Source organism: Monodon monoceros, unplaced genomic scaffold (assembly GCF_005190385.1).
Source record: "Monodon monoceros isolate NGI ecotype Baffin Bay Population unplaced genomic scaffold, NGI_Narwhal_1 Super_Scaffold_18, whole genome shotgun sequence".
In the NCBI taxonomy this organism is placed as follows: domain Eukaryota; kingdom Metazoa; phylum Chordata; class Mammalia; order Artiodactyla; family Monodontidae; genus Monodon; species Monodon monoceros.
The window spans coordinates 34,870,114-34,896,046 of NW_021703774.1; the positions used below are offsets into that span (position 1 = coordinate 34,870,114).

Sequence of the window (25,933 nt, forward strand, 5' to 3'; positions counted from 1 at the left end):
AATGGAGCCTCAGTTGGGTCGAATCAAAGTAAGTTAAAGAAATCTATGTGAAAGTCTTCAATTATATTAAGAATGGCTTGATGAAACACAGGTATAGAAATTTCACTGGTTGAAATAAAATTCCAGTAAAGCCCCAGTTCTTGAATCTAATCTAGCATTTGTAACTAGTAAACCAAACGCTAGTCATATTTTTTTCCCTTTTAAATTTTCTCATGAGAAATAAAAACTTACTTCCAAGACTAGAAATAGATGGGAAAGTTTTTTTGAACTTTATTCAGATATAAGTGACATATAACATTATGTACCAATAGTTACAGAGAACATAAATAGATTCATTTTAAGTGCCAACATTGAACCACAGAACATTTCTGTTATATCACTGTTTTATAACTATAAGAAATAACAGAAATGATAAGTCCCCCTCATTAAGTTTTCTATTCACTGTCTCCTTAATTGTACCTCCTTTAATTGTCATCATGGAGTGTCTGGATTTTATAATCCAAGACACTAAGGTGTTTATTTTATACATCACCTCCACACTTAGTATCTTGTATGCTAGATACAAGAATCCAAACATTGTGTTGGTCTGGGAGGAAACGGAAATTCCATAGTTTGTTGAACCCAGAAAACCTTTAGTGCATCTCAGATATAAAGTTGTTTAAATATATATAAAGTTCTATAATTGCAGAAGATGCATTTGAGGTTTACACAGAGAGCTTCCATTTCCTTACCATCCTCTCATACCTCAACCCTATGTGACACAGGTTCTATTCCCACCATTCTATGAACAAAAGAGCAGGTGATATACAGGCTGGCTTTTTAAAAAAATGTTTCTTTATCTGATTCCAAATGTAACAAAGGTCAATAAAGAAAAAAAACACACAAAAATGAAATATAGATAAGCCTATGAATGGTTAGTTAATTTTGACTATTTCCAACTAATCTCTTTTTAAGTGTATCAATATACTATTTTGTTTTAATAAAAGTAATGACAAAAGGCACACACCGATTTGGAGTTTGCTTTTTCTACTTACGAATATACCATAGTTTCTCATATTTTTTTTTACACTGCTTGCTGCATAGAAATTCATTCCATAAAGCTGCCTATCAAAAACTCTTATACTTCTGCTAGACATTTAAGAGTTTATATTTTGTTCAAAATTATACATCTTTGCTCCCAGCTCTGATGATATCTTTGGGATAAACTCTAAATGAAACTAGCGGTTTAAAAGTCATGTCCATTTAAAATTGTAACGCATGAGAAAGTTATGTAAACTAAAACTTTGAGGGTGCTTCCCCCCACCCCACCCCATCCCCAATATGTTTACACACTGGTTGACTTTTTTATTCTTTGCCAGCTAATACGAAGAGAATGTCAGCTCCGTTGTTTGCTGTTTAATACTGGTCATGTTACTTTCCTTTCCTTTTACTAGTCATACAGGTTTACTCACAACTCTACAAATAAATCTTACTCATTCTTAATTTTCCAGCATTGAGAGATTGGTTCACCAGAAAAGTTGTCACTCATCAATTCCTACCCATCCCAACTCTAACGACATTCATTGCTTCCAGAAATATGGCACTTAATGCACCCTTGTCCTTACCATTTTCATGCATGTATATGTCATCTCCAATAAAACATTTAGTCGTTCGAAGGCAAGGCCGTAGAATTGAGCCCCAATATGCTAATGGCCCGGTGTTGTTTAATAATTTACCTTCCCGGGGTGCTCTGCTGGGAATACAGGTGAGACTAATTGACTTTAGCAGTTGGGAGAGCAACAGCCAAACCTTCCATGTTTTTCAAATCTATCAGGCCATGAGAGGCTTCAGTAGCAGAGGCTCAACCACGGAAATCTCAACTATTGTCCCGAATTATGCCTGAGTAATGCCAAAGATTGAGCAAGGGCCCAGGTATCCGGACAGTCTGGAATGCCCCAGGTCCAGACTGGAGTCCTGAGGGGTGTCTGCCCCACAGTGACTCACTGCCTGGGCTCTAGGTTTCTGTCTTCAGCTTGATGCGTTTTATTCTTTAATCTAGCGTTCCGGAAAACTGACAATGCTGACCTCTCCAACGCTTGCTTCCTTTCCGCCCTTCCTGCTTAGGGTGGTAACAGTCTTTACGAACAGGCGGTGAACAAGCCATTTCTCGCAAACCGCAGCTGTGCTTCCGTGTAGGTCTGAAGAAGGAGGAGCCAAGTACAGCCAGGGCCCAAGAGTGAGGCGTAAAGCGGACCGCGCGCAAGGACTGTTAGACTCCGGCTAGCGCCACGCCCCGCCTCTCCAGGCCTAAGGGCCACCCCCAACACCGAAGCCCCGCCTTACAGCCCGCCTATTGGCCCGGCAGGCCCCGTCCATGAGTCATTTCCGCCCTGTGTACGGCCCAGGCCACGCCCAGCTGCGAGACCAAGGTTGACGGTTTGTGAGTGCGCGGATTCTTGTCTCTGGTAACTGGACTCAGAAAGATCTCTGCTGAGCTGTTTCAGGTTTCTCGCTGATCTCCCGAAAATGACGGCGTCTTGCTCCTCTCGCAAGGCACCCCCCTACCGCTCCGAGAGTCCCTTTTCTTCTAGGTGCTTCGTTGGGATTCTTTTGGTGGCGCTACTGCTCCTGCTTCCCATATCCTCCGGTAGGAGCCTGGAGAAGGTGTCCGCACAGGCGGCGAACTGGAGCGGGTGGGGGGTGGGGCAGGCCGGGTCGCGGGGCAGGCTCGCTGGAGCCGAGGGTCGGGGGAGCTTTGCTTGGTGGCTCGGGGCGGAGGCGCGGGGCTGAGTCCACCCAGGGTCGTAAGGAGTTAGGGTAGAAGGCGTGGCCAGACTGTCCCCGGCTCTTACTCAGTGGGGACCCCGGGGGGTGGGGACCACGTAGTGGCCGAAGAGAAAGCTTGCTTGGTGACGTGGCTGGGGTTACCCGGGACCAAGCTGGGTCTCTAGCAAAAGCTTGCAGGGTGTTTCCGGGACTGATCAGGTGGATAAGGGAGCGCCAACCCGGGGCTGGTGGTGATGGCTTGCTCTTGAGTTGCCCAGGTGCCTGGGGATGTTGCTAGGCTGGTGCTGTGCTCATGGGGAGAGTTTGCCCTGTGTTCCCTGGGCGGGATGACGCCTTGTGCCCTGCTGGGCGTGGTTAGCGGAGCCCAGGCCAGGTGTACGCAAGTGTGTGGCCAGCGCAGCCGAGCCGAGTGTGGGACAGGGAAGCTTACTGCTTGCTTTAAGTGGGCCTGCAGAGCAGATGTTGTGCCTGTAGCACTCCGGTGAGAGCAGGCTCTGGGAGCTTGGGATTTAGAGGGTTTGAAAGCGGGCAAGGTGATTTTTGTAAAAAAAATTAACAGGAAACCTGGTACTCGAGATCATATTGATATTGATTTGCAGGTTCTTTTTTTTTTTTTTTCTTTGCAGTAGAGTTATCTTCCTGTTCTCATCCAATAGACAGTATTCAGTTCTATTACCGAATGGCTTTTTGGCATTGCTTTCCTTCTTTCTGAAGGTTGGGTCATGTTTGAGGGGCTATCCGAAGCAACCTAAAAAACACTGGTAGCCAAATCTACCGAAAAATGAGTATCCTAAGAAGTGAACCAGAAATGGTGGTAGTCTGGTTTTCTCCTATAGCTCATAAACTAAACCTGAAGGCCCAACCGCTAGGTTTGTTTCACAGAAAGCACTTTTTTTTTTTTTTGCCGTACGCGGACCTGTCACTGCTGTGGCCTCTCCCGTTGCGGAGCAACAGGCTCCGGACGCGCAGGCTCAGCGGCCATGGCTCACGGGCGCAGCCCAGCATGTGAGATCTTCCCGGAGCGGGGCACGAACCCGTGTCCCCTGCATCGGCAGGCGGACTCTCAACCACTGCGCCACCAGGGAAGCCCCACAGAAAGCACTTTGAAGTACATATATTCTAAAAAAAGGCATGCTTATTGTATAAAACTTAGGACAACCATTTTTAATACTTTGGTAGATTTCCTTTTGTCTTTATATGTACATATGTTTTCATGCCCAAGTTATTTTTAGGATCCTATTACATATACGGTTTCATTAGCAGCATTCATTCAACAAATACTTGCCTTCTATATGCCAGGTCCTGTACTGGTCCTGAGGATGCACTGGTGAGCAATAACACACCATTCCTATTTTCATGATCCTTATTTCACTATTTCTCTGTCTGCCTACACACATGAATATATGCAGGGACTGTGTTTTGCTCACTGCTCTACCCCCAAGTGCCAGGCACACATTAGGAAATCAAATATTTGCTACAATTTATTGGGAGTGGTAGGCAGTAGCCAAAACATAATACTAATGAATATGTTATAACCCAAGAGAAGTACCCAGGAGGAAAGGAGCATGATTCTCTGACAGCATTTAACAAATGACTGGTGGAAGGGAAGACTTTTCTGTTCATTGAATAAGCCAAACTCTGCCACTTTGCCTTCTGTACTTGCTGTTCCCTTGGCCTTGGGACATTCTCCTGCCTCTAGCGTAGTTTGGCTCCTTCTTATTCTTCAAATTCACTTGTGATATTACCTTCTCAGAGGGACCATCTCTGACCCACTATTTCCAGTAGACACACATGTTCCAGCTCAATTACCCCCCTAACTGGTAGTCACTCTCCCAAACTGTTTTCTGTTCTTTCCTCACTAGAATGCAGAGATCTTGGCTGTCTTGTCACACTTGTGGTTGCCTAAGTGTCAACACTCTTGTATAACTCTCAAGTACCAGAAAATTAAAGGTAACATTCGGCTGGGGCTTAGAGCCCAGGAAAAACTTCTCTTGCATCCAGGAGGAAGCAAGAGAGCCATGCTTAGGATGGCCTTTCTTTGGTACCTAAAAAGCTAAGGAAGGAGCAACTGGGGGGTCAATCTATCTTCTCCTGATAGTAGAATCCTCAGGTCTCATCATACTCGTCTTGCTTATTACGGATCATTTAAAAAGTTTATTTCTATGCCGGAGAGGTGTGGGGGAAGGAACAGCAGTGCTAACAAGAAATTAAAAGGAAATTTTTAAAGAATAATAATGTTTAGAATAGGCTTAAAGCTAGAAGTTGAAGGATATGATGAGAACTATTTAAAATAGAGGAGGGCTTCCTTGGTGGCGCAGTGGTTGAGAGTCCACCTGCCGATGCAGGGGACGCGGGTTCGTGCCCTGGTCCGGGAAGATCCCACATGCCGCGGAGCGGCTGGGCCTGTGAGCCATGGCCGCTGAGCCTGCGCGTCCGGAGCCTGTGCTCCGCAACGGGAGAGGCCACAACAGTGAGAGGCCCACGTACCAAAAAAAAAAAAAAAAAAAAAAAAAATTAGAGGAAAATAGAGGGACTTCCCTGGTGGCGCAGTGGTTAAGAATCTGGGACACGGGTTCAATCCCTGGTCTGGGAAGATCCCACATGCCACGGAGCAACTAAGCCCGTGTGCCACAACTACTGAGCCTGCGCTCTAGAGGCCGCGAGCTACAACTACTGAGCCCGCGTGCCACAACTACGGAAGCCCGTGCACCTAGAGCCTGTGCTCCTCAGCAAGAGAAACCAACGCAATGAGAAGCCCGCCCACCACTACGAAGAGTAGCTTCTGCTCTCTGCAACTAGAGAAAGTCCGCTCGCAGCAACAAAGACCCAATGCAGCCAAAAATAAATGAAAATAAAATAAAAATTTAAAAAATAAAATAGAGGAAAATAGATAAATAAAATGAATACCACATATTGTGGAAGGTAACAAAACTAGAAATGGAGGAAAAACAAGGTGAAGTTTAAGGCTGAAAGGTAAAATCAGGATAGGTGGGAAACATAGATGAGGTACAAAGGAGAACTTACTATACTGGCAGGGAAAGTATGTGGATAAAATAAATATTTCACTGAAGCAGCTCATGAGGAGAAGGTTTTGTAAGTGGGCAGTGTGTGCTTGGGAGGCTTGCCATCTCAGAGGTAGTTGCCAAATGGTAGGGGATCACAGAAGGGACCGGTCTCATTCCTCCAGAATGGGTCTGCTTTTTGGAACAAAACCTACAATTTCCTTTTATGGGTGGTTTCTTCTGCCTGTTTTAGGTCTTTTCTTTCTTCCTAATGAAAGAAGCCAAGATCAATAAGTGCTTACACAGTAGTTTCTTAGTTTCTTACTCTAAATATTACAGTGTAGGGAGAACAATCCTTATCTGGTCAGTTGCTAGGTTACATATACTGGGAGATATGAGACAAAAGAAATTAGGTGGTCAAATATTTCTCCAGTGCATAATGCTTTAAGATGATTATTTTCAATATTAGATTCATTATACTATATTCTTTACCATTGGTTTCTGTTTAACAGCAGTGGTTCTTTGAGAACCAAAGTTTTTTGAATAGCAGCTATGAGGGACATACTGTGTGAGGTGTTGTGGCCACATGGATGGATGGAGTCCACTGGTGAGCTGAGAGATCCATGTAGAGGAGAGTCCAAGAGAAGGGGACTGGTCACTGCCTCCCCAGGAGAAGCAGAAAGTACTTCCCAGAGGAGATGTTGAGTGGATTAAGTTAAAGAAGACAACAGTTGAACAGGAGCTGCTCCTGAGCAGGAGGAAGGGTGTTCAGAGCAGAGGGAGCATTGTGAGCAAAGGCTCAGAGATGTGGCATGGCTCAGGGCAGTCATGGACTGCCTAGTTACCCTGTGTGGCAGCAGTAGAGCAAAGGAGGCAAGAGGAAGGCAGCGGTGTAGATCACAGAGTGAATAATTGTGAAAAGAACAGGATAGGTAGCAATGAACAACCATCGTAATAAAAATCACCTGTTGTTTTTGGGCACCTTGACTTAGCAGAATGCAAATCTAAACTAAGGTTGCTTTAATTTCCCTAAGCTCAGTATAAGACCATTTCTTGAGGACTAAATTGCAGACAGAGTGTATTGGTGTAAGCATGCAAGCGTTCCAAGTTAGAGACAGTGATGGGAAATGGTGTTGGCAGTAGAACTAGGCTGCCTGGCTTCACTCCTGGGTCTGGTACCTTCTGGGAATGTATTCTTAAGCAAGTTACTTCATGGCTCAGATTGCTCATCTTAAAGAGGGTGAAATAGTACCTAACTCATAGGATGTTTATGAAGAGTAAGTTAGTTTAAAAGGACTTAAAATATAGTTGGTACAGGTAGTGCTTAAATGTGCTATTTCCAAGATAATTAATATCATTTCTTTTGTTGTTAGAAACAAGTTCTGGGATCTTTCATACCATACTTTAGGAAAAAAATGTAACCAACAGGATTTGGAGTTCTCCTTTGAGAATGTTAAGATGCCATTTCTAGTCATAGCAGTAATGGAGAATGGGTTCAAATAAATAAAGCACAAGTATTTTGACATTAAAAAAAAACTCTGATAAAGGGAAACATCTGTAACTAAACCAATGGAAAAAATTTGAGGAAAGGCATACAAAAGCAAAGAAAAATGATGATTTGCAGATATCTCTGGAACAGGTTGGCTGAACAGTATAAAGTATTTGAATTTTGATCCAAGAGTTTATAGAACTGATAACAGTGCCCCTTCAGCTCTGGCATCAGGAACTAGAAATGCAGTGAAGAATGAGACATGGTCCTCAAGAAGGTTACAGTCTCCTAGGGAGTACAAACAATGAACAATTACAGTATGAAAATTGCTATGAAAGAAATAAATTGGGGCTCATGAGGACACTTAACTGAATTTTTTGGGTGAGAGATGTTAGGAGCCTCCAGGAAGGAGTGGCATCTAAGATGAAACTGAAGGATGAGTAGGTGGGAGGAATGGCAGGGTCTCTGGTCAAAGCTGAAGTAATATGATGCAAGGAGGTCTAGAGTGCTAAAGTAAGTTGAGTAATTTAATGGGTACTACTAGTGGAATTGAATGTGGCTTAGAAGAGTATGCAAGAGTGAGCAGATATTAAAGCTCTGTTAGCCATGTCAAGGAGCCTTAGACATTATCATGAGGGAAACAGGGAGCCGTTGAAACATATCTGACTTGGAAGGGCCTTGGTCCTAGTATCATATCAGTATTACTCTGGTGGCAGTGTGAAAATGAACTGAATGAGAGGTGGCAAGACCAGTAAGGAGACCTATTCAGAAACTCTTGTAGCAATCCAGATAAGAAATGATAGTGGCTTGAATTAGAAGTAAAGGTGGAAACAGAGAGAGGGAACAGGCATTTCAGTTGTGGAAACCATGTATCTTGTTTGCTGGCTTCATTATGTTATTTGAGATAGTGTGACACATTCCAAGTGGAGCTGTGGGGAGGCAGTTGAACACATAGACTTGGCACCCCAGCTAAGATCTAGGATGGAGAGAGGAATTTGGGAGGCAGCTCTCATCAGTTGTAATGATGTCATGAGAGTATACATTCTGACCCGGGGGGATTTGCAGAATGAAAATAAGGAGAGCTCGTAGAATAACTCATGAGGAACGTCACATTATGCAATCAGACAGAGAAGGAAGAGCAGCCAGAGGACAGGCTGAAAACCAGGCTGGTTTGCTACCTGGAAACCAAGGAAAAGAGCTTTTTAGGCACAAGAGAGCAAAGAGAGAATGAACAATAGCTCCAGATGTTATAGACAGGGTAATTAAAATTACTGAGGGAGAGAGTGCTAGGATGAATTTACTTAGAAGAAGGCTACTTAATTACTTCGAACATGATTTATGTGATTTTTTTATAGGCCTAGAAATGAGTGGAACATGAGAAATAAAATTGACAGGTATAAATGTTAGAGCCTCCATTTTGAGGAAGCAAAGAAAATTTGAAAATAGGTTGTGTAGAGTGAGAAAAGGGGAAGTTTCGTCAGGTTTCATTGAGGTTCCGGTTTGGGTCAGAGACCATGATTTTCTAAAGGTACCATCTGGGCAGGGGTGTGGGTGTGTGCTTGTGTCAGAGAGTTATTTTTATTTTTTGCAAGCAGGTAGAGAGTGCTTGCATAATTTTTGTAAGTGTACAGAAGGTGAACAGTTTTCTTGATCCATATTAGGGACTATTTCACCTTCCTGAAACTCATCTGGAAAACTGGGGAATTTTCTGAATGCAGCCTATCATATGATATAATGGCATCTGTTATTAAAGTATAGCATTGCAGCCTAATAACAATTACATTGTAAATTCTCTAGAAAAAAACTCAGTCCATATACTATTTTTCTGATGCTGGGAATGTTTAGTTTGAAAATCCTCATAGGAAAAAAGAATTCAGTATTCTGAGCAAGAGAAGAAGATATTTGATTATAAAACAAGTATGATATTAGACCCAGTTATTAGAGTATATAAAGCTTATAATCAACTGATGGCCAAAGCAAATGTTCTAAACTGCACATTGTTGAAGGCATGTCTTTTGCGATGCGTGTTATTGGGAAGAAATACTTCAAGTTAGTCGAATAGATTTTTTTTTCCTTCTTTATTTTTTATTTTTTTTATTTTTTTAACATCTTTATTGGGGTATAATTGCTTTACAATGGTGTGTTAGTTTCTGCTTTATAACAAAGTGAATCAGTTATACATATACATATGTTCCCATATGTCTTCCCTCTTGCGTCTCCCTCCCTCCCACTCTCCCTATCCCACCCCTCCAGGCTGTCACAAAGCACCGAGCTAATATCCCTGTGCCTTGCGGCTGCTTCCCCCTAGCTATCTACCTTACTACGTTTGTTAGTGTGTATATGTCCATGACTCTCTCTCGCCCTGTCAAAGCTCACCCTTCCCCCTCCCCATATCCTCAAGTCCGTTCTCCAGTAGGTCTGCGTCTTTATTCCTGTCTTACCCCTAGGTTCTTCATGACATTTTTTTTTCTTAAATTCCATATATATGTGTTAGCATACGGTATTTGTCTTTTTCTTTCTGACTTACTTCACTCTGTATGACAGACTCTAGGTCTATCCATCTCATTACAAATAGCTCAATTTCGTTTCTTTTTAAGGCTGAGTAATATTCCATTGTATATATGTGCCACATCTTCTTTATCCATTCATCTGATGATGGGCACTTAGGTTGTTTCCATCTCCGGGCTATTGTAAATAGAGCTGCAATGAACATTTTGGTACATGACTCTTTTTGAATTTTGGTTTTCTCAGGGTATATGCCCAGTAGTGGGATTGCTGGGTCATATGGTAATTCTATTTGTACTTTTTTAAGGAACCTCCATACTGTTCTCCATAGTGGCTGAACCAATTCACATTCCCACCAGCAGTGCAAGAGTGTTCCCTTTTCTCCACACCCTCTCCAGCATTTATTGTTTCTAGAGTTTTTGATGATGGCCATTCTGACTGGTGTGAGATGATATCTCATTGTAGTTTTGATTTGCATTTCTCTAATGATTAATGATGTTGAGCATTCTTTCATGTGTTTGTTGGCATTCTGTATATCTTCTTTGGAGAAATGTCTATTTAGGTCTTCTGCCCATTTTTGGATTGGGTTGTTTGTTTTTTTGTTATTGAGCTGCATGAGCTGCTTGTAAATTTTGGAGATTAATCCTTTGTCAGTTGCTTCATTTGCAAATATTTTCTCCCATTCTGAGGGTTGTCTTTTGGTCTTGTTTATGGTTTCCTTTGCTGTGCAAAAGCTTTGAAGTTTCATTAGGTCCCACTTGTTTATCTTTGTTTTTATTTCCATTACTCTAGGAGGTGGGTCAGAAAGGATCTTGCTGTGATTTATGTCATAGAGTGTTCTGCCTATGTTTTCCTCTAAGAGTTTGATAGTTTCTGGCCTTACATTTAGGTCTTTAATCCATTTTGAGCTTTTTTTTGTGTATGGTGTTAGGGAGTGATCTAATCTCATACTTTTACATGTACCTGTCCAGTTTTCCCAGCACCATTTATTGAAGAGGCTGTCCTTTCTCCACTGTACTTTCCTGCCACCTTTATCAAAGATAAGGTGTCCATATGTGCGTGGGTTTATCCCTGGGCTTTCTATCCTGTTCCATTGATCAATCTTTCTGTTTTTGTGCCAGTACCATACTGTCTTGATTACTGTAGCTTTGTAGTATAGTCTGAAGTCAGGGAGCCTGATTCCTCCAGCTCCTTTTCTTGTTCTCAAGATTGCTTTGGCTATTCGGGGTCTTTTGTGTTTCCATACAAATTGCGAAATTTTTTGTTCTAGTTCTGTGAAAAATGCCAGTGGTAGTTTGATAGGGATTGCATTGAATCTGTAGATTGCTTTGGGTAGTAGAGTCATTTTCACAATGTTGATTCTTCCCATCCAAGAACATGGTATATCTCTCCATCTATTTGTATCATCTTTAATTTCTTTCATCAGTGTCTTATAATTTTCTGCATACAGGTCTTTTGTCTCCTTAGGTAGGTTTATTCCTAGATATTTTATTCTTTTTGTTGCAGTGGTAAATGGGAGTGTTTTCTTGATTTCACTTTCAGATTTTTCATCATTAGTATATAGGAATACCAGAGATTTCTGTGCATTAATTTTGTATCCTGCTACTTTACCAAATTCATTGATTAGCTCTAGTAGTTTTCTGGTAGCAAATTTAGGATTCTCTATGTATAGTATCATGTCATCTGCAAACAGTGACAGCTTTACTTCTTCTTTTCCGATTTGGATTCCTTTTATTTCCTTTTCTTCTCTGATTGCTGTGGCTAAAACTTCCAAAACTATGTTGAATAAGAGTGGTGAGAGTGGGCAACCTTGTCTTGTTCCTGATCTTAGTGGAAATGCTTTCAGTTTTTCACCATTGAGGATGATGTTTGCTGTGGGCTTGTCATATATGGCCTTTATTATGTTGAGGAAAGTTCCCTCTATGCCTACTTTCTGCAGGGTTTTTATCATAAATGGGTGTTGAATTTTGTCGAAAGCTTTCTCTGCATCTATTGAGATGATCATATGGTTTTTCTCCTTCAATTTGTTGATATGGTTTATCACATTGATAGATTTGCGTATATTGAAGAATCTTTGCATTCCTGGAATAAACCCCACTTGATCATGGTGTATGATCCTTTTAATGTGCTGTTGGATTCTGTTTGCTAGTATTTTGTTGAGGAGTTTTGCATCTATGTTCATCAGTGATATTGGCCTGTAGTTTTCTTTCTTTGTGACATCCTTGTCTGGCTTTGGTATCAAGGTGATGGTGGCCTTGTAGAAGGAATTTGGGAGTGTTCCTCCCTCTGCTATATTTTGGAAGAGTTTGAGAAGGATAGGTGTTAGCTCTTCTCTAAACGTTTGATAGAATTTGCCTGTGAAGCCATCTGGTCCTGGGCTTTTGTTTGTTGGAAGATTTTTAATCACAGTTTCAATTTCAGTGCTTGTGATTGGTCTGTTCATATTTTCTATTTCTTCCTGATTCAGTCTTGGCATGTTGTGCATTTCTAAGAATTTGTCCATTTCTTCCAGATTGTCCATTTTATTGGCATAGAGTTGCTTGTAGTAATCTCTCATGATTTTTTTTATTTCTGCAGTGTCAGTTGTTACTTCTCCTTTTTCATTTCTAATTCTATTGATTTGAGTCTTCTCCCTTTTTTTTTTGATGAGTCTGGCTAGTGGTTTATCTATTTTGTTTATCTTCTCAAAGAACCAGCTTTTAGTTTTATTGATCTTTGCTATCGTTTCCTTCATTTCTTTTTCATTTATTTCTGATCTGATTTTTATGATTTCTTTCCTTCTGCTAGCTTTGGGGTTTTTTTGTTCTTCTTTCTCTAATTGCTTGAGGTGCAAGGTTAGGTTGTTTATTCGAGATGTTTCCTGCTTCTTAAGGTGGGCTTGTATTGCTATAAACTTCCCCCTTAGAACTGCTTTTGCTGCATCCCATAGGTTTTGGGTCGTTGTGTCTCCGTTGTCATTTGTTTCTAGGTATTTTTTTATTTCCTCTTTGATTTCTTCAGTGATCACTTCATTATTAAGTAGTGTATTGTTTAGCCTCCATGTGTTTGTATTTTTTACAGATCTTTTCCTGTAATTGATATCTAGTCTCATGGCGTTGTGGTCAGAAAAGATACTTGATACAATTTCAATTTTCTTAAATTTACCAAGGCTTGATTTGTGACCCAAGATATGATCTATCCTGGAGAATGTTCCATGAGCACTTGAGAAAAATGTGTATTCTGTTGTTTTTGGATGGAGTGTCCTATAAATATCAATTAAGTCCATCTTGTTTAATGTATCATTTAAAGCTTGTGTTTCCTTATATATTTTCATTTTGGATGATCTGTCCATGGGTGAAAGTGGGGTGTTAAAGTCCCCTACTATGAATGTGTTACTCTCGATCTCCCCTTTTGTGGCTGTTAGTGTTTGCCTTATGTATTGTGGTCCTCCTATGTTGGGTGCATAAATATTTACAATTGTTATATCTTCTTCTTGGATCAATCCCTTGATCATTATGTAGTGTCCTTCTTTGTCTCTTTTAATAGTCCTTATTTTAAAGTCTATTTTGTCTGATATGAGAATTGCTACTCCAGCTTTCTTTTGGTTCCCATTTGCATGGAATATCTTTTTCTATCCCCTTACTTTCAGTCTGTATGTGTCTCTAGGTCTGAAGTGGGTCTCTTGTAGACAGCATATATAAGGGTCTTGTTTTTGTATCCATTCAGCCAATCTGTGTCTTTTGGTGGGAGCATTTAGTCCATTTACATTTAAGGTAATTATCGATATGTATGTTCCTATTCCCATTTTCTAAATTGTTTTGGGTTCGTTATTATAGGTCTTTTCCTTCTCTTATGTTTCTTGTCTAGAGAAGTTCCTTTAGCATTTGTTGTAAAGCTGGTTTGGTGGTGCTGAACTCCCTCAGCTTTTGCTTGTCTGTAAAGGTTTTAATTTCTCCATCAAATCTGAATGAGATCCTTGCTGGGTAGAGTAGTCTTGGTTGCAGGTTTTTCTCCTTCATCACTTTCAGTATGTCCTGCCACTCCCTTCTGGCTTGTAGCGTTTCTGCTGAGAGATCAGCTGTTAACCTTATGGGGATTCCCTTGTGTGTTATTTGTTGTTTTTCCCTTGCTGCTTTTAATATGCTTTCTTTGTATTTAATTTTTGACAGTTTGATTAATATGTGTCTTGGTGTATTTCTCCTTGTATTTATCCTGTATGGGACTCTCTGTGCTTCCTGGACTTGATTAACTATTTCCTTTCCCATATTAGGGAAGTTTTCAACTATAATCTCTTCAAATATTTTCTCAGTCCCTTTTTTTGTTTTTCCTCTTCTTCTTCTGGAACCCCTATAATTCGAATGTTGGTGCGTTTAATGTTGTCCCAGAGGTCTCTGAGACTGTCCTCAGTTCTTTTCATTCTTTTTTCTTTATTCTGCTCTGCAGTAGTTATTTCCACTATTTTATCTTCCAGGTCACTTATCCGTTCTTCTGCCTCAGTTATTCTGCTATTGATCCCATCTAGAGTACTTTTAATTTCATTTATTGCGTTGTTCATCGTTGCTTGTTTCATCTTTATTTCTTCTAGGTCCTTGTTAACTGATTCTTGCATTTTGTCCATTCTATTTCCAAGATTTCGGATCATCCTTACTATCGTTATTCTGAATTCTTTTTCAGGTAGACTGCCTCTTTCCTCTTCATTTGTTAGGTCTGGTGCATTTTTATCTTGCTCCTTCATCTGCTGTGTGTTTTTCTGTCTTCTCATTTTGCTTATCTTACTGTGTTTGGGGTCTCCTTTTTGCCGGCTGCAGGTTCGTAGTTCCCGTTGTTTTTGATGTCTGTCTCCAGTGGCTAAGGTTGTTTCAGTGGGTTGTGTAGGCTTCCTGGTGGAGGGGGCTAGTGCCTGTGTTGTGGTGGATGAGGCTGGATCTTGTCTCTCTAGTGGGCGGGTTCACATCTGGTGGTGTGTTTTGGGGTGTCTGTGGCCTTATTATGATTTTAGGCAGCCTCTCTGCTAATGGGTGGGGTTGTGTTCCTGTTTTGCTAGTTGTTTGGCATAGGTTGTCCAGCACTGTGGCTTGCTGGTCGTTGAGTGAAGCTGGGTGCTGGTGTTAAGATGGAGGTCTCTGGGAGATTTCCGCCGTTTAATATTATGTGGAGCTGGGAGGTCTCTTGTTGACCAGTGTCCTGAAGTTGGCTCTCCTACCTCAGAGGCAGAGCCCTGACTCCTGGCTGGAGCACCAAGAGCCTTTCATCCACACGGCTCAGAATAAAAGGGAGAAAATGTAGAGAGAATTAGTAGAAGTATGAGGAAAGAAAGAAGGAAAGGAGGAAAGGAAGGAAGGAAGAAAGAAGCAAAGAAGGAAAGAAAGGAGGGAGGGAGGGAGGAAGGAAGGAAGGAGGGAGGGAAAGAAGGAAAAAAGACAGAAAGAAAGAAGATATAGTAAAAATAAAATAAAGTATAATATAGTTATTGAATTAAAAAATATTTAGAAAAAAAAAAAGTGACGGATAGAACCTTAGGACAAATGTTGGAAGCAAAGCTATACAGAGAAAATCTTACACAGAAGCATACACATACACCCTCACAAAAAGAGGTAAAGGAGGAAAAATCATAAATCTTGCTCTCAGAGACCACCTCCTCAATTTGGGGTGATTCGTTGTCTAAAGGAGGGAAGGAAGGAAGGAAGGAAAGAAGGAAAGAACGAAGGTAAAGTATAATAAAGTTATTACAATTAAAATTAATTATTAAGAAAAAAAAATTTTTTTAAAAAAACCATGGACGGATAGAGCCCTAGGACAAATGGTGGAAGCAAGACTATACAGACAAGATCTCACACAGAAGCATACACGTACACATTCACAAAAAGAGGAAAAGGGAAAAAAAATCATAGATCTCGCTCCTAAAGTCCACCTCTTCAATTTGCGATCATTCCTTGTCTATTCAGGTATTCCACAGATGCAGGGTATATCAAGTTGATTGTGGAGCTTTAATCCGCTGCTTCTGAGGCTGCTGGGAGAGATTTCCCTTTCTCTTCTTTGTTCTCACAGCTCACAGGAGCTCAGCTTTGGATTTGGCCCTGCCTCTGCGTGTAGGTCGCTGGAGGGCGTCTGTTTTTTGCTCAGACAGGACGGGGTTAAAGGAGCCGCTGATTCGGGGGCTCCGGCTCACTCAGGCCGGGGGTGGAGGGGGGTAGGGAGGGAGGGGCACTGCGTGCGGGGTGGGCCTGCGGCGGCAGAGGCCGGCGTGACGTTGCTCCAGCCTGAGGCCCGCCGTGCGTTCTCCCGGGGAAGTTGTCCCTGGATCCCGGGAACCTGGCAGTGGCGGGCTGCACAGGCTCCGCGGAAGAGGGGTGTGGAGAGTGACCTGTGCTCGCACACAGGCCCCTTGGTGGCGGCAGCAGCAGCCTTAGCGTCTCCCGTCCGTCTCTGGGGTCCGCGCTTTTAGCCGCGGCTCGCGTCTGTCTCTGGAGCTCCTTTAAGCAGCGCTCTTAAACCCCTCTCCTCGCGCACCAGGAAACAAAGAGGGAAGAAAAAGTCTCTTGCCTCTTTGGCAGATGCAGACTTTTCCCCGGACTCCCTCCCGGCTAGCCGTGGTGCACTAACCCCTTCAGGCTATGTTCAAGCCGCCAACTCCAGTCCTCTCCCTGCGCTCCGTCGGAAACCGAAACCCGAGCCTCAGCTCGCAGCCCCGCCCGCCCCGGCGGGTGAGCAGACAAGCCTCTCGGGCTGGTGAGTGCCGGTCGGCACTGATCCTCTGTGCGGGAATCTCCCCGCTTTGCCCTCCGCACCCGTCGCTGTGCACTCCTCCGCGGTGCCGCAGCTCCCCCCGCCGCCTCCCGCAGTCTCCGCCCGCGAAGGGGCTTCCTAGTGTGTGGAAACTTTTCCTCCTTCACAGCTCCCTCCCACTGGTGCAGGTCCCGTCCTTATTCTTTTGTCTCTGTTTTTTCTTTTTTTCTTTTGCCCTACCCAGGTATGTGGGGAGTTTCTTGCCTTTTGGGAGGTCTGAGGTCTTCTGCCAGCCTTCAGTAGGTGTTCTGTAGGAGTTCTTCCACGTGTAGATGTATTTCTGGTGTATCCGTGGGGAGGAAGGCGATCTCCGCGTCTTACTCTTCCGCCATCTTCAAGGTCCCCTAGTCGAATAGATTGAACCATCCAGTTGACATTTCTTTTTCCATACACAGCACTGTATGTGAGAGTCATATTAGGAATTCTCTCTTCTTTTATGCCTTCAAGATAGTTACTGAGGGCTTCCCTGTTGGCGCAGTGGTTAAGAATCCGCCTGCTACTGCAGGGGGCATGTGTTTGAGCCCTGGTCCAGGAAGATCCCACGTGCCGCGGAGCAACTAAGCCCCTGCGCCACAACTACTGAGCCTGAGCCTAGAGCCCGTGACCCACAGCTACTGAGCCCACGTGCCACAACTACTGAAGCCAGTGCGCTTAGAGCCTGTGCTCTGTGACAAGAGAAGTCACCGCAGTGAGAAGCCTGCCCACTGCAACGAAGAGTAGCCCCCACTTGCCGCAACTAGAGAAAGCCTGCGCACAGCCCTGAACACGAAAAACAGCCAAAAATAAAAATAATAAAGTAAATAAATTTATTTTAAAAAAAGATAGTTACTGAAATTGAATAAATAAAACAAAGAACACTTGTATAATTTAATCACATGATTTTTTTCTTGGTGCTTCCAGGATATTCTAGAATGATACGTGTTTTTATCTAAAATGGAATTATATGGCATTTCTAGCCCATTATTTCCTATTGTAAAATGAGAATGTATGGCTCAGGGTATTCAGTAAATTTAATGTTATTAATAAAATTTAACTCTTTACTAATCTTTAAAAAAATGCTTTTAATAACTATGGCTCTTTGTTTTTTGCTTTTGCCTTGTTTTGGGCAGTTGATTGAGGAGTATTCATGTAACAAGATCAGCATAGTGGAAATGTTCAAAACATTTGCTAAATGCTGAAACAATTTCAGCACATGACGTAAATGAAATGTTGGACAGTGTATTGAGAGAGGAGTTTAGAATTTAGAATAAGATGTAAAATATTTCACTTGTTTAGACTTCTCTCTTGTGACCAGTCTCAATCTGAAGACCAAGATCCAGGGAGTAAGAAAGAAAAAGTTCCTCAGGGACTAGAATAGGTCTCTCTTCTTTCTCCTTAGGTTCTTTTTATTTTTTTAACACCTTTATTAGAGTATAATTGTTTTACAGTGGTGTGTTACTTTCTGCTTTATAACAAAGTGAATCAGCTGTACATATACATATATCCCCATATCTCCTCCCTCTTGTGTCTCCCTCCCACCCTCCCTATCCCACCCCTCTAGATGGTCACAAAGCACCAAGCTGATCTCCCTGTGCTATGCGGCTGCTTCCCACTAGCTATCTGTTTTACATTTGGTAGTGTATATGTGTCCATGTAGCACTCTCACTTTGTCCCAGCTTACCCTTCCCCCTCCCCGTGTCCTCAAAGCCATTCTCTACATCTGCGTCTTTATTCCTGTCCTGTCCCTAGGTTCTTCAGAACCATTTTTTTTTCTTTACATTCCATATATATGTGTTAGCATACGGTATTTGTTTTTCTCTTTCTGACTTACTTCACTCTGTATGACAGTCTCTAGGTCCATCCAGCTCACTACAAGTAACTCAATTTCGTTTCTTTTTATGGCTGAGTAATATTCCATTGTATATATGTGCCACATCTTCTTTATCCATTCATATGTTGATGGGCACTTAGGTTGCTTCCATGTCCTGGCTACTGTAAATAGAGCTGCAATGAACATGTGGTACATGACTCTTTTTGAATTATGGTTTTCTCAGGGTATATGCCTAGTAGTGGGATTGCTGGGTCGTATGGTAGTTCTAATTTTAGTTTTTTAAGGAAACTCCATACTGTTCTCCGTAGTGGCTGTATCAATTTACATTCCCATCAACAGTGCAAGAGGGTTCCTTTTTCCCACACCCTCTCCAGCATTTATTGTTTGTAGATTTTTTGATGATGGCCATTCTGACTGGTGTGAGGTGATACCTCATTGTAGTTTTGGTTTGCATTTCTCTAATGATTAGTGACATTGAGCATCCTATCATGTGTTTGTTGGCGATCTGTATATCTTCGTTGGAGAAATGTCTATTTAGGTCTTCTGCCCATTTTTGGACTGGGTTGTTTTTTTTTTTGATATTGAACTACATAAGCTGCTCGTAAATTTTGGAGATTAAACCTTTGCCAGTTGCTTCGTTTGCAAATATTTTCTCCCATTCTTACGGTTGTCTTTTCATCTTGTTTATATTTTCCTTTGCTGTGGAAAAGCTTTTAAGTTTAATTAGGTCCCATTTGTCTATTTTTGTTTTTATTTTCTTTACTCTAGGAGGTGGGTCAAAAAGGATCTTGCTGTGATTTATGTCATAGAGTGTTCTGCCTATGTTTTCCTCTAAGAGTTTTATAGTGTGTGGCCTTACATTTAGAACTTTAATCCATTTTGTGTTTATTTTTGTGTATGGTGTTAGGAAGTGATCTAATTTCATTCTTCTCCATGTAGCTGTCCAGTTTTCCCAGCACCACTTATTGAAGAGGGTGTCTTTTCTCCATTGTATAGTCTTGCCTCCTTTATCAAAGATAAGGTGACCATATGTGCATGGGTTTATCTCTGGGCTTTCTATCCTGTTCCATTGATCTATATTTCTATTTTTGTGCCAGTCCCATACTGTCTTGATTACTGTAGCTTTGTAGTATAGTCTGAAGTCCAGAAGCCAGATTCCTCCAGCTCCGTTTTTCTTTCTCAAGATTGCTTTGGCTATTTGGGGTCTTTTGTGTTTCCATCCAAATTGTGTAATCTTTTGTTCTACTTCTGTGAAAAATGCCATTGGTAGTTTGATAGGGGTTGCATTGAATCTGTAGATTGCTTTGGGTAGTATAGTCATTTTCACAATGTTGATTCTTCCAATCCAAGAATATTGTATATCTCTTCATCTGTTTGTATCATCTTTAATTTCTTTCATCAGTGTCTTGTAGTTTTCTGCATACAGGTCTTTTGTCTCCTTAGGTAGGTTTATTCCTAGGTATTTTATTCTTTATGTTGCAATGGTAAATGGGAGTGTTTACTTAATTTCTCTTCCAGATTTTTCATCACTAATGTATAGAAATGCCAGATATTTCTGTGCATTAATTTTGTATCCTACTACTTTACCAAATTCATCGATTAGCTCTAGTAATTTTGTCGTGGCATCTTTAGGATTCTCTATGTATAGTGTTATCTGAGAACAGTGACAGCTTTACTTCTTCTTTTCTGATTTGAATTCCTTATATTTCTTTTTCGTCTCTGATTGCTGTGGCTAAAACTTCCAAAACTATGTTGAATAATAGTGGTGAGAATGGGCAACCTTGTCTTGTTCCTGATCTTAGTGGAAATGCTTTCAGTTTTTCACCATTGAGAACGATGTTGGCTGTGGGTGTGTCCTATATGACCTTCATTATGTTGAGGTAAGTTCCCTCTATGCCTACTTTCTGCAGGGTTTTTATCATAAATGGGTGTTGAATTTTGTTGAAAGCTTTCTCTGCATCTATTGACATGATCATGTGGTTTTTCTCCTTCAATTTGTTGATATGGTTTATCACATTGATTGATTTGCGTATATTGAAGAATCCTTGCATTCTTGGGATCAACCCCAATTGATCATGGTGTAGGATCCTTTTAATGTGCTGTTGGATTCTGTTTGCTAGTATTTTGTTGAGGATATTTTCATCTATGTTCATCAGTGATATTGGCCTGTAGTTTTCTTTCTTTGTGACATGTTTGTCTGGTTTTGGTATCAGGGTGATGGTGGCTTGATAGAAGGAATTTGGGAGTGTTCCTCCCTCTGCTACATTTTAGAAGAGTTTTAGAAGGATAGATGTTAGCTCCTCTCTAAATGTTTGATAGAATTTGCCTGTGAAGCCATCTGGTCCTGGGCTTTTTTGTTTGTTTGTTTTTGTTTTTTCTTTTTGCAGTACACGGGCCTCTCACTGTTGTGGCCTCTCCAGTTGTGGAGCACAGGCTCCGGATGCGCAGGCTCAGAGGCCATGGCTTACGGGCCCAGCTGCTCTGTGGCATGTGGGATCTTCCTGGACTGGGTCACGAACCCGTGTCCCCTGCATCGGCAGGCGGACTCTCAACCACTGTGCCACCAGGGAAGCCCAGGTCCTGGGCTTTTGTTTATTGGAAGATTTTTACTCACCTTCTCAATTTCAGTGCTTGTGATTGGTCTGTTTATATTTTCTGTTTCTTCCTGGTTCAGTCTCGGAAGGTTGTGCTTATCTAAGAATTTGTCCATTTCTTCCAGGTTGTCCATTTTATTGGCATATAGTTGCTTGTAGTAATCTCTCATGATCCTTTGTATTTCTGCCATGTCAGTTGTTACTTCTCCTGTTTCATTTCTAATTATATTGATTTGAGGCTTCTCCCTTTTTTTTTTTTGGTGAGTCTCTCTAATGGTTTATCAATTTTGTTTATCTTCTCAGAGAACCAGCCTTTAGTTTTATTGATGTTTGCTATTGTTTCCTTCATTTCTTTTTCATTTATTTCTGATCTGATCTTTATGATTTCTTTCCTTCTGCTAACTTTGGGGGATTTTTGTTCTTCTTTCTCTAATTGCTTTACGTGTAAAGTTAGGTTGTTTATTTGAGATGTTTCTTGAGGTCGGATTGTATTGCTATAAACTTCCTTCTTAGCACTGCTTTTGCTGCATCCCATAGGTTTTGGGTCATCGTGTTTTCATTGAGATTTTTTTCTAACTATTTTTTGATTTCCTCTTTGATTTCTTCAGTGATTGTTTAGTTAGTAGTATATTGTTTAGTCTCCATGTGTTTGTATTTTTTACAGATTTTTTTTCCTAAAATTGATATCTAGTCTCATAACGTTGTGGTCAGAAAAGATACGTGATATGATTTCAATTTTCTTAGATTTACCAAGGCTTGATTTGTGACCCCAGATATGATCTATCTTGGAGAATGTTCCAGGAACACTTGAGAAGAAAGTGTATTTTGTTGTTTTTGGATGGAATGTCCAAAAAATATCAATGAAACCCATCTTGTTTAATGTATCATTTAAAGCCTGTGTTTCATTATTCATTTTCATTTTGGATGATCTGTCCATTGGTGAAAGTGGGGTGTTAAAGTCCCCTACTATGATTGTGTTACTCTCGATTTCCCCATTTATGGCTATTAGCATTTGCCTTATATACTGAGGTGCTCCTATGTTGGGTGCATAAATATTTACAGTTGTTATATCTTCTTGGATTGATCCCTTGATCTTTATGTAGTGTTCTTCCTTGTCTTTTATAACATTCTATATTTTAAAGTCTATTTTGTATGACGAGAATTGCTACTACAGCTTTCTTTGGATATCCATTTGCATGAAATATCTTTTTCCATCCCCTCACTTTCAGTCTGTATGTGTCCCTAGGTCTGAAGTGGGTCTCTTGTAGACAGCATATATATGGATCTTGTTTTTGTATCCATTCAGCCAGCCTTTGTTTTGGTTGGAGCATTTAATCCATTTACATTTAAGGTAATTATCCATATGTCTGTTCCTATTACCATTTTCTTAATTGTTTTCATTTGTTATTGTAGTTCTTTTCCTTCTCTTGTGTTTCCTGCCTAGAGAAGTTCCTTTAGCATTTCTTGTAAAGCTGGTTTATGGTGCTGAATTCTCATAGCTTTTGCTTGTCTGTAAAGGTTTTAATTTTACATCGAACCTGAATGATCCTTGCTGGATAGAGTAATCTTGTTTGTAGGTTCTTCCCTTTCATCACTTTAAATATGTCCTGCCACTCCCTTCTGGCTTACAGAGTTTCTGCTGGAAGATCAGCTGTTAACCTTATGGGGATTCCCTTGTATGTTATTTGTTATTTTTCCCTTGCTGCTTTTAATATTTTTTCTTTGTATGTAATTTTTAATAGTTTGATTAATACGTGTCTTGGCATGCTTCTCCTTGGATTTATCCTGTATGGGACTCTCTGCACTTCCTGGGCTTGATTGACCATTTCCTTTCCCATATTAGGGAAGTTTTTAACTATAATCTCTTCAAATATTTTCTCAGTCCCTTTCTTTTTCTCTTATTCTTCTGGGACCCCTATAATTCGAATGTTGGTGCATTTAAAGTTGTCCCAGAGGTCTTTAAGACTGTCCTCAATTCTTTTCATTCTTTTTTCTTTATTCTCCTCTGTAGTAGTTATTTCCACTATTTTATCTTCCAGGTCAATTATCCGTTCTTCTGCCTCAGTTATTCTGCTATTGATTCATTCTAGAGAATTTTTAATTTCATTGTGTTTTTCATTATTGTCTGTTTGCTCTTTAGTTCTTCTAGGTCCTTGTTAAATGTTTCTTGGATTTTCTCCATTCTATTTCCAAGATTTTGTGTCATCTTTACTATCATTACTCTGAATTCTTTTCCAGGTAGACTGCCTATTTCCTCTTCATTTGTTTGGTCTGGTGGGTTTTTACCTTGCTCCTTCATCTGCTGTGTTTCTCTGTTTTCTCATTTTGCTTAACTTACTGTGTTTGGGGTCTCCTTTTCACAGGCTGCAGTTTCGTAGTTCCCATTGTTTTTGGTGTCTGACCCCAGTGGGTGAGGCTGATTCAGTGGGTTGTGTACGCTTCCTCGTGGTGCCTGTGTTCTGGTCGATGAGGCCGGATCTTGTCTTTCTGGTGGGTAGGACCACGTCCAGTGGTGTGATTTGGGATGTCTGTCACCTTATTATGATTTTAGGCAGCCTCTGTGCTAAGGGTGGGGTTGTGTTGCTGTCTTGTTAGTTGGTTGGCATATGGTGTCCAGCACTGTAGCTTGCTGGTGATTGCGTGGAGCTGGGTCTTAGGGTTGAGTTGGACATCTCTGGGAGATCTTTCACTGTTTGATATTACTTTGCGCCGGAGGTCTCTGGTGGATCAGTGTCCTGAACTCGGCTCTCTCACCTCAGAGGCACAGGCCTGACACCCTCCTGGAGCACCAAGACCCTGTCAGCCACACAACTCAGAAGAAAAGGGAGGAAAAAAAGAAATAAATAAGTAAAATAAAGTTATTAAAATAGAAAATAAAATTATTAAAAATTTAAAGAATTGTTAAAGTAATAAAAGAAAGAAAGAAAGAAGAGAGCAACCAAATCAAAAACTAATCCACCAATGATAACAAGTTCTAGAAACTATACTAAAAAAAAAAAACAAATGGACAAACACAACCCTAGGACAAATTGTAAAAGCAAAGCTACATAGACAAAATCACACAAAGAAGCATACACATACACACTCAGAAAAAGATAAAAATGAAGAAAAAATATATATCTATATATTTTTATAAAGGGAAGAGAGCAACCAAATGTATAAACAAATCTACCAATGATAATAAACTCTAAATACTAAACTAAGATAAACATAAAACCAGAAACAAATTAGATGCAGAAAGCAAACCCCAAGCCTACAGTTGCTCCCAAAGTCCACCGCCTCAATTTTGGTATGATTCATTGTCTATTCAGGTATTCCACAGATGCAGGGTACATCAAGCTGATTGTGGAGATTTAATCCGCTGTTCCTGAGGCTGCTGGGAGAAATTTCCCTTTCTCTTCTTTGTTCGCACAGCTCCTGGGGTTTAGCTTTGGATTTGGCCCCACCTCTGCATGTAGGTCGCCTGAGGGCGTCTGTTCTTTGCTCAGCCAGGACGGGGTTAAAGTAGCAGCTGATTCGGGGGCTCTGGCTCACTCAGGCTGGCGTAGGGGGAGGAAGGGGTATGGAACGTGAGGTGAGCCTGCGGCAGCAGAGGCCAGCGTGACATTGCACCAGCCTGAGGCGCGCCGTGCGTTCTCCCGGGGAAGTTGTCCCTGGATCCCGGGACCCTGGCAGTGGCGGGCTGCACAGGCTCCCGGGAGGGGAGGTGTAGATAGTGACCTGTGCTTGCACACAGGCTTCTTGGTGGCGGCAGCAGCAGCCTTAGCGTCTCATGCCCGTCTCTGGGGTCCGCGCTGATAACCGTGGCTCGCACCCATCTCCTCCTTAGGTTCTTAACTTTTATATATAAGAGAGGCCTCTGAATTCCTGTAGTCCTTTAGGACTTAATATGTCTCCATCACATTGTTTTACATAATTTTTCTAACAGATTTGTTAGGTTATCAAGTGCTCAGATAGTTAAAAGCAAGAGGGGGCTTCCCTGGTGGCGCAGCTGTCGAGAGTCCGCCTGCCAATGCGGGGGACACGGGTTCGTGCCCCGGTCCGGGAGGATCCCACATGCCGTGGAACGGCTGGGCCCGTGAGCCATGGCCGCTGAGCCTTTGTGTCCGGAGCCTGTGCTCCGCAACGGGAAAGGCCACAACAGTGAGAGGCCCACGTACCGCAAAAAAAAAAAAAAAAAAAAAAAAGCAAAAAAAATAAAGCAAGAGGGCTTGCTGAGGTAGAAATGACATTATTCTAGGGAGTAAAAAACTCCTTCCCTCAACACCCCCCCAAAAAATCCCAGAAGTACAAAATTATAAAAGCATAACAATATAATAGCTTTACTGTTGGGATATATTGGATAAACAACCCAAACAGCTACCTCAGGGAGCTTCTGAGGAATGAGCAATCCATTGATCTGTGAAGGAAAGTTAAATTATATTTAAAGTAATGTCGAAGAGAGCAAGTTGTTTTTTCATGTAATGCTTTTCAGATAGTACATTTTGATATTTACATGGTGTCTATTCACCACTTTTAAAATGCTCAATTCACTAATAGGAAACAAATGAAACTGAGTATTATTTTTTGAAATACTTCAGTCCATAATTATTTTGATTTATGAATCTCACAAGGCATATTTTATATTCATCTCTTACCATAGCATGTCTTGAGTACCAACTGAGTACAGAGTGTAGTAGAGAAGGAAGGCATATGATCCCTGCCCTCTAGGACCTTGCCTTCTGAGAGGAAACTGAGCCTGAAATGACAAGTGATCATATGCTTGTGTTTCAAACTATGGAAGAGTAATCTGAACAGAGTGCTGTATACTGTAGGAGACTTCTTAGAGGAGAGATGAGTTTTGAAATGAATTTAGAAAAAAGTGGGGAAGGATACATACCTAAAATAATAAAAATTCATCTTATTCCCTAACAAACCAAAAGTTAATAGGTTGTTATTTAATGTAAGTAAGGCACATACACCACCAGTTGGGTAAAAGCATGGGACGGTCATTTAAAATCTT

General features: G+C 41.3%; 1 protein-coding gene across 6 annotated transcripts in view; it reads left to right on the forward strand.

The window, feature by feature from the left end:
• Window positions 1–2,409: 2,409 nt before the first annotated feature.
• The window catches only part of CD46 (CD46 molecule), a 61,212-nt gene continuing 37,688 nt past the window's right edge, over window positions 2,410–25,933 (forward strand). For all 6 annotated transcript variants that reach the window (XM_029231228.1, XM_029231226.1, XM_029231229.1 and 3 more), the window contains exon 1: window positions 2,410–2,626. In XM_029231228.1, coding sequence (XP_029087061.1) covers window positions 2,506–2,626 — 121 coding nt within the window. In that variant the 5' untranslated portion in view covers window positions 2,410–2,505. The remainder of the gene's footprint in view (window positions 2,627–25,933) is intronic.